This window comes from Dermochelys coriacea, chromosome 5 (genome assembly GCF_009764565.3).
Source record: "Dermochelys coriacea isolate rDerCor1 chromosome 5, rDerCor1.pri.v4, whole genome shotgun sequence".
NCBI lineage: Eukaryota > Metazoa > Chordata > Testudines > Dermochelyidae > Dermochelys > Dermochelys coriacea.
In genome coordinates this window covers 68,502,393-68,517,933 of record NC_050072.1, presented here as the reverse complement: position 1 = coordinate 68,517,933, position 15,541 = coordinate 68,502,393, and the positions used below count along the sequence as shown (strand labels likewise).

Below are 15,541 nucleotides of genomic sequence, written 5' to 3'. Positions count from 1 at the left end.
TCTTTCCTGCTGCACATATAAAGTGTCAATGAGTCATGTAGCTTTTTACCACTGCAGAAGTGTTGGCTTCGATAATGGCAGGAGTAGAAAGAAAAGGCCTTACCTTGTAATTTGATGAGGGTAATATTAACATGAATGCACTTTTATTGGTCTAGACTAGAATAAGATATGAGGTTATCAGACTTTGTTTAAAGAAACATTTTTTGTTAACCTGCCAGTGTGACATGGCCAATAATAATAAAGTGACAGAAAGACAATAAAAAAATCACACAATGGATTGCTTCTGAACTCTGACATCTTCTCAGTATCTGAAAAGAGTTTTATCATCAATCAAATGGCATTGATTTTCATATGGGAAAATTACATATTTCTTATCTGTGCTAATAGCATACTGTCAGGTGAAATCTCTGTTCAGAGTAATAAGGTTTACTCTGGTGTGCACACGATTAGAAAAATCAGGACTTCTGAACACCATTTCAGAACTCTCAGTATGAAAGCCGTGGTCAAAGGTGTTTCTCACTGCATTGTGAACTCAAATTAGTGCATTTGAGCTACTCTGCTCAGGCTAGCTCAGTTTGAGTGATAGTGGCAACAGAGCAAAGGCTAACTCAAGCCATCCTCCAGTTAAGCTGTGGTGAAGGCAGGGGCATATCCTTTGTTTCTTAGTGCTGCACGATTCCAGGCCACTACTTCCAAACTTTTACACTGTACTTTGAGAAAACTTTTCTGCCTGTTCTTGTCCGATGGGCAGAAGTGGTGTTCACCTGGCAACTTAGTGTAGGACACCACTCCTGCTTGCGCTCATTGGCTGCATTCCAGTTGAAAGCCATTGTCCCACTCTGAGCAATACGCTCTGTAAAATGCTGACATTATGACAATTGTTATTTCAGTGACAGAAGTCGCATCTAGGGTCTGAAATGTGGTGGACAGCCTTCTGGCGATGGCTTTCCAAAAAGCCTAAGTTTAAAGCCCCACTTAACTCAAGCTTTTTGTGTATGGATACAAGTCACTTATACCACAAACTAATAATGCAGTGAAAACATACCAGATGCCATGAAACAGTAATCTCAACACTATATATCTCTTAAGTCAAATCCTAGCTCTATTGAAGTTTAGTGGCAAAAAATCCCATTGACTTCAATGGGGACAAGTTCACCCCCTATATATGGATGAAACTGGAGGGAATCACATGCCAGATGTCCAGGACTGAGGCAGTAAGATGCCAGTGGTTAATCTAGTCAGATGTTTTAAAGGTCTTTTTTTTTTTTAAAGCTAGGAAGGTTAAAAGTCAAAACCAGTCTACCTCAGTTATTTCTCTTCTCAAATGTGTCCCTAAAGGAACAGTTTACTTTTGTCACACAAGAACAGAGATATCAAGTTGGCCTATCAAACTGTCATCCTGTGTGCCTGTCCTCTTACTTGCAGAAACATGGCCTAAAGTGATACCTACTGTAAACAGAAGGTTGGCATGCCAGAAATGATAGCATGAAGAACAGAACTTCCCTTGTGATCTGAATGCCAGATAACTAATTAATTTGCTGTCTGTTATCCATTGCATTATTGGCACTCGGCCATGATGTGTCCTGTATAATGTAGCCAATGGTATAATTACAATAGTAAATAGCTGCAAAGTACCTTTATCTTTACAGTTCAGTGGACAGAAAATTGCCCTGTGAAGAATAGACCCTGCCACTGTAGTATGTTTTCTATTTATTTTTAATTCCTAAAGCATTTTTCATTCCAGCTTTCTAAGAGACTGCTGGCTACTTGCACAGAATGATGCCCAGAGCGGGGAAAAGAGCTGGGCCATTAATACTATAGTTGGATAAATTGTGAAAAGGTCCAGGTTAATGATTTTGCAATTTACTATTACTGACTTTTTTTTTTAACAAAACTTGATTAAAATATCTTCTTTTCTAATGTCCCAGTATCTCTCATCCATTGCATTTCAGCTTTTAAAAAGTGGGGGTTGGTTGGATACAATGTAAATAATATTTCTCATTTATATATAGTACAACAACTGAAGGGAACCTCCTTGTTTTGCTATTGCTTTTAGAGGTTGTTGAAATAGCAGCTACTGTAAAGAGAGGTCTGTTTGGTTTTCATTGACTTCCAGATTCTTACAGTGGTAGATAGAAGGAGGTAATGATCAAAGGATCCTTTCATTAAGCACATAAATTATTTTAATGCAGGGTTAGCCAATTTTTTAGTTACAAATCTTTTTAATAGAACAGATCCATATTTTCCCCTTTCTAGTCTTTCATGGGTAAAAATAATTACGAGTTTATTGCTTGCGCTGAATTAGATTTAGCTAGTTTGCAAGTTCATACACAGTCTATGAAGATGGGAACATTTATAGTAGTGGAATAAGGGGGGGGGGGAACCCTTCCTGAGACAAACTACCAGAGCCAAATGCCTTTCCTTAGTCCAAGGCATCAGGGGAAATATTATTCAGACGCCTGATAACACTGGATCCCAAATTGTTGTGCATAAATAAAAAACAGTGCATGTGATGTACAATTCATACAATAACTGAAATGTTAGTGTTTTAGACCTGGCTTGCCATAGCTCCACTGAATACAACTGTGTGGCAGCAAGGGTGACTCTAAGCATATGTCCACACTGGATCTGGAAGGGTGTAACTTCCAGATCCAAGAGACATACCCATGTTAGCACTGATTGAGCTAGTGTAGTAAATATAGAAGTTTAGCATTGCAGTGCCAGGGGTAGCTCCTCAAGTACATATGTAGGGTCTCAGATAGGATTGCCAGGGAGTTTGCGATGCCACAGCTACATGTCTGTTTTTAGCATGCTAGCTCAATCAGAGACAGCTGGAATTTACACTTTCCTGCTTCACTGTGCATATAAGCTAAGTCATTTTTTTGCATCCCCAGCTTTGAGGGTCAGTCCAATATAATTTAGTGCACCACAGGTTACAGGTTGGCTTTCAAGGGCTGTTTCACTGATGAGGATCACCAGAGCAGGGGATATCTTCTGTCTGGCATGATCAAAGGGGAAGGCACAGAATCTGACATGCCACCTCTTCATCACTTGGAAATTTACATCTGCCAGGGGAATCCGTAGCTGTGCAGTTGGAGCAGCTTAAATATTGCTTTGGACCATCACAGCTTCACAAAGCAGTCATTGAAGGTCAGACTGTTGCTCTGACCAGGGTCCTAGTGGGGAGCCAGCTGTGGTCACTCAATTAGGGTAAACTGCAAAGAATGGTGCAGACAATCCCCTCAAAACTGGTGGATATTCCAATACTTAGATTCACCAAACCAGCACAAAACAGCTTCTTTATTACTTGACTGATTACTCAGAAGTCCAAACAACACAGTCCCCTTAAAGTGATTCAGCCTCAGGCCCCCATCCAGGTACCTACATTAAATACGATGAAAATTTCTGTAAATCTTACTTCATCATATTAAAAAAAAAAGTTCTATCAATCCCAAAGGATCGGAAACATTACCTCACAAGTTATTGAATATTCCATATCTTACCCAAATACATGCTACAGCCAATTCTTATTAACTAAACTAAAATTTATTAAAAAAACAAGAGAGAGAGAGTATGGCTAAAAGACAAATATATTCTGACGGGGCAAGGCCAGATGGCTATAGAAAAGTAGTCTTATGGGATCCGGGAAGTGAGCGGGCGAAGCCCATCCACCGCTAAAGGATTCCCCCCAGCCTAAAAGGGGGATCTACAGGACCTAGATACCAAAAAATTCCGGGGGACAACTAATGAAATAACAGGGACGGGAGTGGGGTCAAAGGGTCAAATGAAGGGAACCAGATGGGGACACCGAGCAGAGAACCCCGGACAGCGCCCACTGCTCCTCAAAGGCGTCAAGGGAGTCAGAGGATGCCACCCAGAGGAACTCTGCATGGATACGTGAACGGACCAAGGATCGGAAATAGGCCCCACAGTCACAGGAGACTCCATCGGCCAACTTCCTCACTCTGGTTTTATAGATGGCCATTTTAGCTAGGGCAGGAGGAGGTTGACCAGGAGATCCCGTGACTTTGTGGGGCCACGGATAGGGAGTGCATAGATAAGGTGAGGGGAAAAGTGCAACCAAAAGTGTAATAAAATATTGGTGAGGAGCCGGAATAGGGGCTGCAACCTGGCACGCTCCAGGTATATGTGTGCCAGGGTTTCCCTCACGCCGCAAAAGGGGCAGGTGTCTGGGATTGAGGTGAACCGTGCCAAGTACATGTCCATGCTCACGGCTCCGTGAAGGAGCCGACAACTGATATCCCCGGCGGGTCTCGGGACTAAGGTGGAATATAGGCTGGCCCACCGGGACTCCTCACCCTCCAAAGGTGGTAGGAGGTCCCGCCATTTTGTATCGGGGCGGGACAAGAGAGTGAGGGCGTGAAGGGTATGGAGCACGAGCATGTATAGATGTTTTCCTGGTGCGGTTTGAAAGCAGACCGGCTGCATCTTGTGCAGCTGGCTTACAGTGAAGGGGTGAGGGGGTTGGTTGGGTCCACGGGACAGGGGTCCAATTAAAAGGTCCAGCAGGCCTGGGGTAGGAGGTGGGCGGGGCATGCCCTCATGTACGACCCGGTCGAGATAAACCCGAGCTGTGGGCGGCAAAGCGGCCTTTACCTCCTGAAGGCCTTTACCGGGGCCTGGAGGTGGAAGACATGGACCTGAGTAAGCAGACATTTTAGGCCCTGCCCTCCCTCCTCCAGAGGTAGATGGAGAACCCCTGCAGGGACCCAGTGCAGTCCTGACCAAAAGAACTCCAGAATTGATGTCCGGAGGTTGGCCAGGAAACCCGGGGCCGGGACCAGGGTGTTGAGCCGGAACCAGAGCATGGACAGGACTAGTTGATTAAGCACCAGCACTCTCCCTCGAAGGGAGAGGCACCGGAGTAGTCCTGTCCATTTCTGGAGCCGCTCTATCACCCCACCCTCTAAATTCTGCCAGTTGTCCGGCGGAGAGGGATGCGTGGCAGAAAGGTAAACACCAAGATAGAGCAGCGGACCCGTGCTACACTGGATGGCCTGAAGCGCGGGTGGGAGGGAGCTCGCCTGCCACCAGTCCCCTACCACCAAGCCAGAGCTCTTGACCCAGTTGACCCGCACGGAGGAGGCTGCCGAATAGATGGCCTGGCAAGCCTCCACCCGCGCCAAGTCACCCAGGTCCTGGATCACGAGGAGCATGTCATCAGCGTACACCGACAGGACCAGCCACAGCTCCGGATCCCGCAGCACCAACCCTGTCAACCTCCTTCGGAGGAGACAGAGGAAGGGCTCGATCGCCAGAGCGTACAGCTGGCCCGAGAGGGGGCACCCCGCCGTACTCCTCGCCTGGCTATGGAAGAGTAGTGGGAGAGAGAGAGATTCACTCCAGGCTAAACAAATCCCTGGTACCAGAATAAGTGAAATGGCAGCTGCTCCAGGTCAATTAAGACACCTGGGGCCAATTAAGAAATTTCTAGAAGGCAGAGAGAAGGCTAGGTTGGTTGGGACACCTGAAGCCAATCAGGGGCTGGCTGAAACTAGTTAAAAGCCTCCCAGTTAGTCAGATGGGTGTGCATGTCAGGAGCTGTGGAAGGAAGTTGTGCTGTTGGAGAGGCTGAGTAGTACACACTGTATCAGGCATAAGGAAAGAGGCCCTGAGGTAAGGGTGAAGTGGAGCTTGAGGAAGTGAGGGCTGCTGTGGGGGAAGTAGCCCAAAGAATTGTACATGTCATGTTTCTAAAAGGTCAGCTACCATAGCTGATACTACTAGGGTCCCTGGGCTGGAGCCCGGAGTAGAGGGTGAGCCCAGGCTTCCTCTTCCCCCCACCTTTGTCCCCTGATTAATCACTGAGACTGGGAGACAACAGAGACTGTGCAAGGAAGGATAACTTCTCCTTACCTCCCTTGCCTGCTTATGAAGAAAATGGCTCAGTAGACTGTGACCCTTGTCTCTAGAGAAAGAAGGTTATGTGGAGGGTCACAGTGAGCCTCTGAGGCTAGCAAAATCCGCCAGGAAATGCGAGAGCCACGGAGGCAAGGACAGAGCTCTGTCACAATATATACAGACTTGAGTTCAATTCATTTAAGTGAAGATTCATAGCAGAGACAGTGAGCTTCGTAGCTGCAAAGAATTTTTAGAAATAGTTCATAGGTTATAGTCCAATGTCCAAATATCATATTCAGGGTGTACCAGCATAACTGGGACCTCAGTCTTGCGACTCAAACTTCCCCTGATGAAGCCTAAGCAGATCTGAGATGACAGAATCAGGACCCAAGGATCTTTTATATAATTTCATGTCTTTTAACAAGTTGGAGTTCAAAAGGTAATTAGCACAACTCTGAGGGAGGTCCATCACCGATACTTAGCTATAGAATTAACATAAGGCAATGTGGTTGTTCCTCTACCATTCACAGATTATTTGCTATACATTTCAAAGAGAGATGAATACAGAGATATTTCATGTTTACAATTCATTTAAATGATAAGATGTTCTTTTGACCTCTGAATTATCAGAATACAGCATAGATAGGGACTGTTGATTATATGGTTGACCCTACTCATATATATGTAAATACACAAAACCACAAACATTATCTCCCCACATTTCTTTTGAGGGTTATTTATTTTGCAGGATGTTTAATGCTTTCTAGCCATCCGTCACACTGGCCCAATGTATTTGAGGGATATTACATCCCACATTTCGGAAGCTGTTTCAATATTTTCCTCATTCATCACTGGTTAACAGAAAGGTTGGAGTGATGTGCAGCCTGGGAAGGACTATGTTCTCTGGTGAAAGTAATCAAAAGTTAAGACTATGAACCACGGCTTTGGAGCTGTGCTCTGGCTCTGCTCCAGCTCCAAGCAAAAACCTGCAGCTCCACTGCTCCTGAGCTGCTCTGCACTCCAGCTCCAGGCTCTGCTCCAAAGCCCTGCTATGAACTCTCACTAAGGTGGCAGCTAGTGAGTCTTCTGTGCTACAGCTTGGAGCATTTTTCCTGCATCTGTAATATCAGTTACAATATTAGGCCCTGATCCAGTAAACATATGCTTAATTTTAAGCTTTTAAATTGTCCCTTTGAATTCAGTGGGACAATTTACATTCTTAAGTTAAACACTTGCATTTTTACAAGACTGGGGCCTTACACAAGAAAGCAAAGCTACAGGGGTTGTGTTTATTAAATCTTTTGAGTGAACCAAATGCACACAGGCTTGCTTGGCCAATGGAAAACCACAGGGCTATGCCTTTCAGTGTTTTCCCCACTTCCCTGCTACTCCAGCATATAAGGGAAAAAGTAGTAACATTTAATATACATAAAACCAAACAGAAGGTAGAAAGAAATGAATACAGCTAAGAAAAGGGAAGGGGAAAATGTGGCTGGCTAAAATACCTGAGCAAGAGGAGACCGAAAGATCCAAATTTGAATCAGGATGGGAAGGGTACAGTTGAAGAACAAAAGCAATGTCATGTTTTTACATTTGTGTTCAGAATTGATATGGATCAGCAGTGTTGCATGCATGACCAGGGAAATCTGAGGGACATTTGGCTTCTCCTGGCAGCATAGTGTCTGGCATGTATAGTTTATATATTTATTATATTTAATAGTATTATTAATACGTAAAACTAGCTTGCATCTACTGAGTGTCTAAAGAAGGCCAGAAAAGACTGGAAAAGCTGTGCAATGAGATAATTGAAATCAACACATCAGCTGTAAAGACGTGATCATCCTCCCCAACAAAACCCACATAAGGAAATTAAGCAGATTGTTATATTTGTGCAGTTACAGGGCCAATAAGTGATACCCATGCAAACCCACAGGCTATACATAGATTACTATGAGGTTGCACTGATGTGGCTGAAGGTCAAATTTATTTGGCAGAAACTTTATTATTGATATTAGACAAGAAGGAATGGCACTTCTCACAAGCATAAATGTTTACAGGACTGAGGACTTTATTTTTGTAATTAAACAATTGGTATCTGAATGTATATGCAGGATTTAATATTGGTACATACCCATTTAATTCTACTGAAATCAGTGGACTTACAGTAGTTTTATTTGGTATGGTATGATTCAGGCTAAGGTAGAACTTTTGTGGAGTAAGAAGATACCATTGTCTGGCTATACTGAAAGAAGAACAGGAGACATTTGACATGGGTTTAATCAGGCCCCAACTTTATTATTAGATGTCTGGGACTACCCATAAGATAAAAGTGTATAGTGCTAGTCACCCCATGTTTATTCCATACTAAACTGGGGGGCTTTTACCAGCTCCCCCTCTTTTTCCATCCAGGTTCCTCCAGCAAGTTCATTGCTGGGACCTTATCATACCTGGGGGCTTCCACCAGCTGCCACTCTTTTTCCATCCAGGTCCCTCCAGCAAATCCACCCACTGTCCCCCATCATAGGAGGTTAAGGTGAGCTATAATAATGAGGGTTGGCTCCCTACCATACTAAACATAGGAGTCCCTAACTGCCCCCCATTCGCTCATTTACTGAACACCTATTTTTAAGTCCCTTTCCAAGCCATTTATCTGGTCACTGTATACCTTTCCTATGGAGTACCTGCACTGGACATCTGCCCAACACTTAAATAATGAATTGCAACATATGGCCTACCGCTCTTAATGCCATGCATGAACAGAGTCCTCTGAACCTGCTGTGGGGAAGGTGAAAAAAACAAACTCCACCTAGGCCAACAAAGAAGTGGCTAGTGTAATGCCCACAGCCGATCTAGACCACACCTGGTATTTTACTACCTAATAGGGAGGGAGGATGGGTGCCGCCGAGCCTGCTCCATGCAAAAGGGAGGGTTAAGGTTGCCCCTTTTAAATCCCTCATTCCTAGGGAATGAGTCCGCAACCATGCTGCCCCTTTTGCAGCAGTTTTTCATCACCCCCCCACCCACAAGCCATAAAGCACTGTTCCTTTCATTCAGACAGCCTGCCAAATTACATCCACCCACCCTGCTTAAAGGTGCAGGGTGCTCATTTTTGCCAAGTCACCTTTCAGAGAGAAACCAACCTCTAAACTAATAACCATAGCCTAGCAATGGTGACTGACAGCTCTGGGCTTTGCTTACCTCAGAAAAAATCATGAACCTTAACCTGGTTGCAATGCCAGATAAAAGGCAGATTTCACTGTTTTTTGTTTGTGTGTTGTTTTTTTCACCAAGTTCAAGGCACAGCTTCCTCTGTCATTTCTCACTCTGAAAACAAAAGTAGCACAGGAAAGGAGACATTTACCCTAGAGGCATTGTTACAGTGAGAGACTTTAGAGTAATAGAAAAGGCACAGCTCTTTGGAACATCCACATACTGTGCAAAAGGAAGATATTATATTAATGGTTGGTTGTACAGCCTGTGTCAGTTTTTGTGGATAAAGCAGCTAGTGTAGTTAATGGTGCAAACAGAAAAATTGAGTGTCTCTTGTGATCAGCTAACTGCTTAAAGCAGAGGGTGAAAATAACTTTTGAATTGGGACTTCGGGACTCATGTGGCTATTGAGATGATTAAGCCACCCTTAATCAGTGGGCTTCTCACAATTTAAGTTTTCTGTAGTACTTGTATCTGTAATCATCAATTCTGGAAACTCAAAGTGGATCAGCAATTAGTAAGGAAGCTTTGAGTTATTCAAGCAAAGCTGGAAACTTATTGTAGACAAAGGGACAGGGTAAATTTCAGCCTGTTGTTCATGTCTCAAATGATTTGACATATTACCTCAATGATAGGAGCATGTGCATCCAGTAATCTTTTTGATGATAGTGGGCATGAAATAGACCCACACAATCAAATCTTATTGACATCTGGGAAATGCAGCTCCTTTAAAATGTCAGCAGTGCTGCTTCTGTAGGTGGCATAGTTAAGACTCAATTGTGCTACTAAACAAAATTCACTACTAAATTTTAAGACTAAAGTGGTCCATCCCCCCACTCCGCATTCCAAGTGGGAAATTTAGTGTGGATGATTGTATATCAGAAAGCAATGTAGTACAGGGAAGACCTGAATGCTTAATAATAGATAAATAATTATTTCTTGCAAATACATTATCTGACAAAGGTAGCCCTCTTTTCTGTTGGTGAATTGCCTGAGGTCAAATTCTGCAATCGATAAATGTATTCATATTCATATTCATAATTATTCTCAGACTAGTTCTTGGGAACAAATTTCAGCCTCTGGGCTGTTCACAAGCCATTTATTCTGAATAGCTGCTATTTTTGATGTTATAGATTATAAGGCCAGAAAGGACCTCTGTGATCATCTAGTCTGACCTCCTGTATAACAAAAGCCATAGAACTTCCCTGAATTGTTTGAACCAGAGCAGCTCTTTTAGAAAAACATGCTATCTAGATTTAAAAATTGCCATTGATGGAGAATTTACCATAACCTTTGGTCGGTAGTTCCAGTGATTAATTATCTTCAGTGTTAAAAATGTGTACCTTATTTCACCTGAATTTGCCTAGCTTCAACTTCCAGCCAAAGCTGTCTGCCAGATAGATGGATGTCTGATTGTGTATCTGAGTCACATGGTGGTGTTTCTACTCCCTGGCTGGATGACTGCAACTTTTTAAAGAATAATGTAATAAATAACAAATAATAAATAAAGCACTTCCACTATGACATTGCGCTTGGATGTTGACAAACCTTTGACGCTGAGTTGGAGAACTCTTAAAGCCAGACCAATTACTAGAAAGCCAGGGGATGGCACCACACCGGGGTGATGGCTGGCAAGTGACCAGGATTCTGTGAATTAATTGAACTTGATCTCTTAGGTTGGATCAATAGCTTGCCAGGGATTAGCCAGGTACTGATGGGGATGTGACGTGAACACTGATCCAATGCCCTCAAGGAATATACGCAGACCTCTACACATGGGGTCTGCACAATGATCCACTTTCTCACTGTGGCCTCCGTCAGTCAATGGTGCATGTTGTTGACAAATGTCAACTGATTAGATTTCATGGTGGCCTTAGGGCCCTTCATTGTGTTGAAGAAGCTGCTATTGGATGGCTTGGCAAGCACTGCAAATGCTCAAAGAACTAGGCCATTTTAAGATGCTAAACACTGATAAAAAAAAACTTTTGTGAACATTTTCTAGAAAATAAATTGTTGTGTTGGAAATACTCGTAAACAGTGAACAATAGTAACAGAAACTCCTTCTGTATATTTACATATTGCATTATAGATACAGCTTTAGTTAGTACCAGTGTTGTAATGGGACTTGGAGCAGAAAGTGCATCTTGTGCAAATCGTAACTCTTTGATTCTTTCTGTAATTTTCATATATTTCCTGCATCAAAGTCACTTTCCTTAAAAAGCCTACAATATCGCAGCCAGAGGGATTACTTGTGTAAGTACACAGAACTGGTGTGTCAGAAACTAGGCCTAGACCTAATTGGTGGACAAAATAATGTGGGGATGGGCTATTCCACTCATCATTCGCTTTTTGGACCTTGAAAGCAAGAGACTTGGGGGAGGAGGGGACAGAAGAACAGACAGATGCTGCTGAAGTGAGCTTCATCATCACGACTGCCATTCCCACCATTTCCTGGGACACCAGGCCTTTGTCATCCTGATCCTGAGAGATATTCTGACCAGACCGGGTCAGAGAGAGGGATCCAGATGACATCATAAACCCTACTAGCTCCAGCTGAATCCCAAAGACTACCTGAGATGAAATGGGATTGGATTTAAACAACAGAGGCAACAACAACAGTTCCAGTCCATCTCAACTACTTCTCTTTTCCCCAAAAGGACAGTTAGTTTGATACTGGCTAAGAGTCTATCAAACCAAGGAGGTTTTACTTCTAAAAACTCTCTCCAATTAAAGGGAACAGGAACAAGGGATGTTATAAAATAATCTTATTCAGTACTTTGTTTCAAATGTTTTAACTATTTTTCCTTTTCTTTATCTTTAATAAAACATTAAAAGGATGTTTGATGGTATGTTTTCCATCACACTAAGCAGGTTGAGGTCTCTGTATACCAAACCCCTGACCTTGGTTAACAAGGGTTAATGTTAACATCTGTGGCCCTCCTATATTCTACCTACATTAATATAACAGGGTTTATATGCATTAATCTCCAATTTTTCATTTTCATAATTTTTCAGTTTGGCTACTTCATTTAAACTAGAAGCCATCTAACATAGTGTATTATAAGAAGTTAATATGTTTTTTTTTAAATTCAAGATCTTGCATCCTCCTAATAACCCTGATGAACAGTGGTGTAATATCCTTAGTTTTTCTCAGTGGTTTCTTAGTTTTCAAGGAATGTCTTCCCAGGTGCACTAGAACTACAACCAGGACTGCGAGGCGGCCGTCAACTACCAGATCAACCTGGAGCTCTACGCCTCCTACGTGTACCTCAGCATGTCTTTCTATTTTGACCGGGATGATGTGGCTCTAAAGAACTTTGCCAAGTATTTCCTGCACCAGTCCCACGAGGAGCGTGAGCATGCTGAAAAAATCATGAAGCTGCAGAACCAGAGGGGCGGTCGCATCTTTTTGCAGGACATCAAGAAACCAGATTGTGATGTTTGGGAGAATGGGTTGACAGCAATGGAGTGTGCCTTGCACCTGGAAAAGAATGTGAACCAGTCACTTCTTGATCTGCACAAGCTGGTAACTGACAAGAATGACCCTCATTTGTGTGACTTCACGGGTGGGTAACAGCCCTACCTTCTGAACCTGGTATCAACAGAAGAAATAATAGTGGAGTCTTTCTGAAATGAAAAATGTTGTAATTTGTTCCACACTAACAGAGAGAAATGTAAGATATGATTGTAACACTGCCATCACAGATTGAATTAGTGACAGATTAATGAAGAGAAAAAGAAATGCATTGTGGGAATCATGAACCCATGACAGTTGTGCCATCCTTTTTTGGGAAACTCACAAATGAAGTCTCCCTGTGAGACTAGAATAAGAGTGTGATTAGCTCAGCCTTGCTTTTTTCTCCCACTATAGACTTCAGTTTTAATATGACTAAAGAATAATACCTGAATCCCATCTGAATGGCTTTTAAGGTTTAACTTGCTGAAGCTATTCACAGAGCTGATCTTGCAAAGGGGACTGAATAGATCTGCACAACTAATCGTGGAATATTATACTGATACTTTATCTCCCACATCAATACCAATTAAGGCTGCACACAGAGCATCCCATATTATTTTAATAGGCAAAGAATTTTAAATTTTGTCAGGTATCTTTGCATGTGTTTGTACCTCTGTCATTAAAATTTGGAGACTTGTGTAAACTCTTGACAGACTATGAATGCTTAAAATTTCCAGATGTTATTCAGAATGGAAACTATCCTGTTCTTTGTTGTAGTAATTTTGCCTCATTAACATAAATAAAAAATAAAGCATAACAACAACAATCTTGCTTAATGTGTAAACAAAAAATATTGTTATAGGCATCTGGCAAATCAGCAGGAGATGGCAAGAGGAGCTAAATGATGAAGGAGTTATTTAGAAGCAGTATCAGAATCCTTTGTGTGAGTTCAGTGCATAAGGCTGAGGGTGTTACTTTGGGTACTAATCCTGAAATGAGTTCTAAACACTTATTGAAAACCTATTATTTTTATTTATATCATGACAATACCAAAAGTCTGCAATCAAGTTAAAGGCCTTGTTGTGCTAGGGGCTGTACTAAGATAAAGGAGTAAAGTAAACAAGTAAAGTAACCAGAGTTATAGTAGGCCCATTTTCACTTCACTCCATGTTTTTCAAAAATATCTGATTGTAATTTTATTTTGTTTGTATTGAAGTAGTACCCAAATCAGGGATCACAGTCCCACTGCACTGTATGCCGTCAACAAAAAGACAGCCCTTGCCCCAAAGATCTTGCAATCCAAGTTAATTGTGTGTGTGTCTCTCTGTGTGTATTTGTTTCATTTACATTATTAAAATAGTGTTAGGCTTTTTGGTGGGTATTTAGGCTGAGGTGCTGTAAAGGAAAAGGGTGGACTCGGACTGGGAAAGGGAACTGAACAGGGAGAAAAGTAGGAAAGGGGAATAAGAATGGGGATTGGTGAGAGAGACTGATGAGGGCAGCTGAAGGGCTGTATTGATAAGAGATGGTGGGATGACTACTAGCAATACAGCAAATGAGAAAAAAACACTCAAGAGCCAGAGCTGGAGATGAATGACTGATGAGGTTAGGAAGCTGTGAAGGCTGCTTCTGGCAGTCGCTGCTTCACACTAGAGGGAGAAAATGCAGGTTATTTCAGACATGCTCATTTAGAACCAGGCGGGCCAGTGGTGAGCGGAAAAATCCTGATTCCTCCTGCCCCAAGCCCTTGTGTGTAGCTGGTGCTGGCTCCTTCAGAGAAGGGGACCTGAGAATGTTGGGATTTCCAGTGTTTGCCCACTGTAAATTCTCCCTGTCTACTGCTGCTGTTACCCTTATGGCTGCTATAGTTGCTTAAAGTGACAGCTGCTGCAATTCTCAGACACCATAGAGAGTAGCCAGAATAGACTCAGCAGCAGAGTTATTTCGCACTGTCTGATACCTTGCATAACAGTGATGACTCCCAGGGCAGCACAGGCAGAGTGTGTTGCACATGTTCATGATGTGCAGAGCCACAGTGTTATCAGTATTTAGAAAGGAACTTAAAAAAGGGAAAATACATTGATCAAATAAAGCCATAAAACACATTTGTATTTAATGCTCTATCTTAAAATATTGCTTGCAATGGAGAGGGAGGAAATGATCAGGCCAATACCTCAACCTCATTTCCCAGCCCATATGATGTACCCTACAAATCCTACTGGGTCCAATATCACATTTCAGGAAGCACCAGTTGCAAACTGCAGACACTGGTGATGGGCCTGTAGCATGTATAATAAAACAGTGCTGCATTGGCAGGAAATATTGCTTAATTAGTCTGTAAGAAACAAAAGTTTGATTTTCCTCCCCAAAAGGTAATCGGGGAGAATAAGATGGCCCAAGAGAAATAAGACTGTCCCTTTTTAAAAAAGTGTGCTTTCATTACCTTATCTTGGATGCTATAAGATATCAGCTGATCCTTGGAGTTTGTAAATTGCTTTTGAAATAATAATATGGAGCACTGATCAGTATATAGCCCTAATCCTACAAATATTTTTGTGCTTAATTTCAAACATGGGAATACTCCCGTGGAAGTCAAAGGGATTACTTGTGTGCTTAACATTAAGTAAGTATTTAAGTATTTGGAGGATCACAACCTAGCTTAGTGAGGTCTTTTGGATCCTGGTAATGCATCAGGATGGGTCAAACAGGACTGGCCAAGAGCAGGTAAAGTTGGGTGGGTTCACTATTTTTGACCTCCTGGGTCAATTTCTTAAATATGATTATTTCCAGAAATACAGCATGGAAGTTATTCTTCTAGTAGAAATGACATCTCATCTGATATCACTAAGTTAAAAACATTTGTAGAGAGTTAGGCTATGTAGAATTTGTCAGAACGGTAGCCCTTCTGACTGAAGTCCTATGTTCACCACACTAAATTGGGCCTATGACAGATCACTTGATAGTCCTAAACTTTTATGGTTCAAATAAAATGGAACCCAGAACAGTACTACT

The 15,541-nt window shown here is 42.3% G+C and overlaps 1 protein-coding gene across 1 annotated transcript in view; it reads left to right on the top strand.

The window, feature by feature from the left end:
• The window catches only part of LOC119856291 (ferritin heavy chain-like), a 63,662-nt gene extending 51,016 nt beyond the window's left edge, over nt 1–12,646 (top strand). Inside the window, exon 2 of the mRNA XM_038403674.1 lies at nt 12,269–12,646. Coding sequence (XP_038259602.1) covers nt 12,269–12,646 — 378 coding nt within the window. The remainder of the gene's footprint in view (nt 1–12,268) is intronic.
• The last annotated feature ends 2,895 nt before the right edge of the window (nt 12,647–15,541 follow it).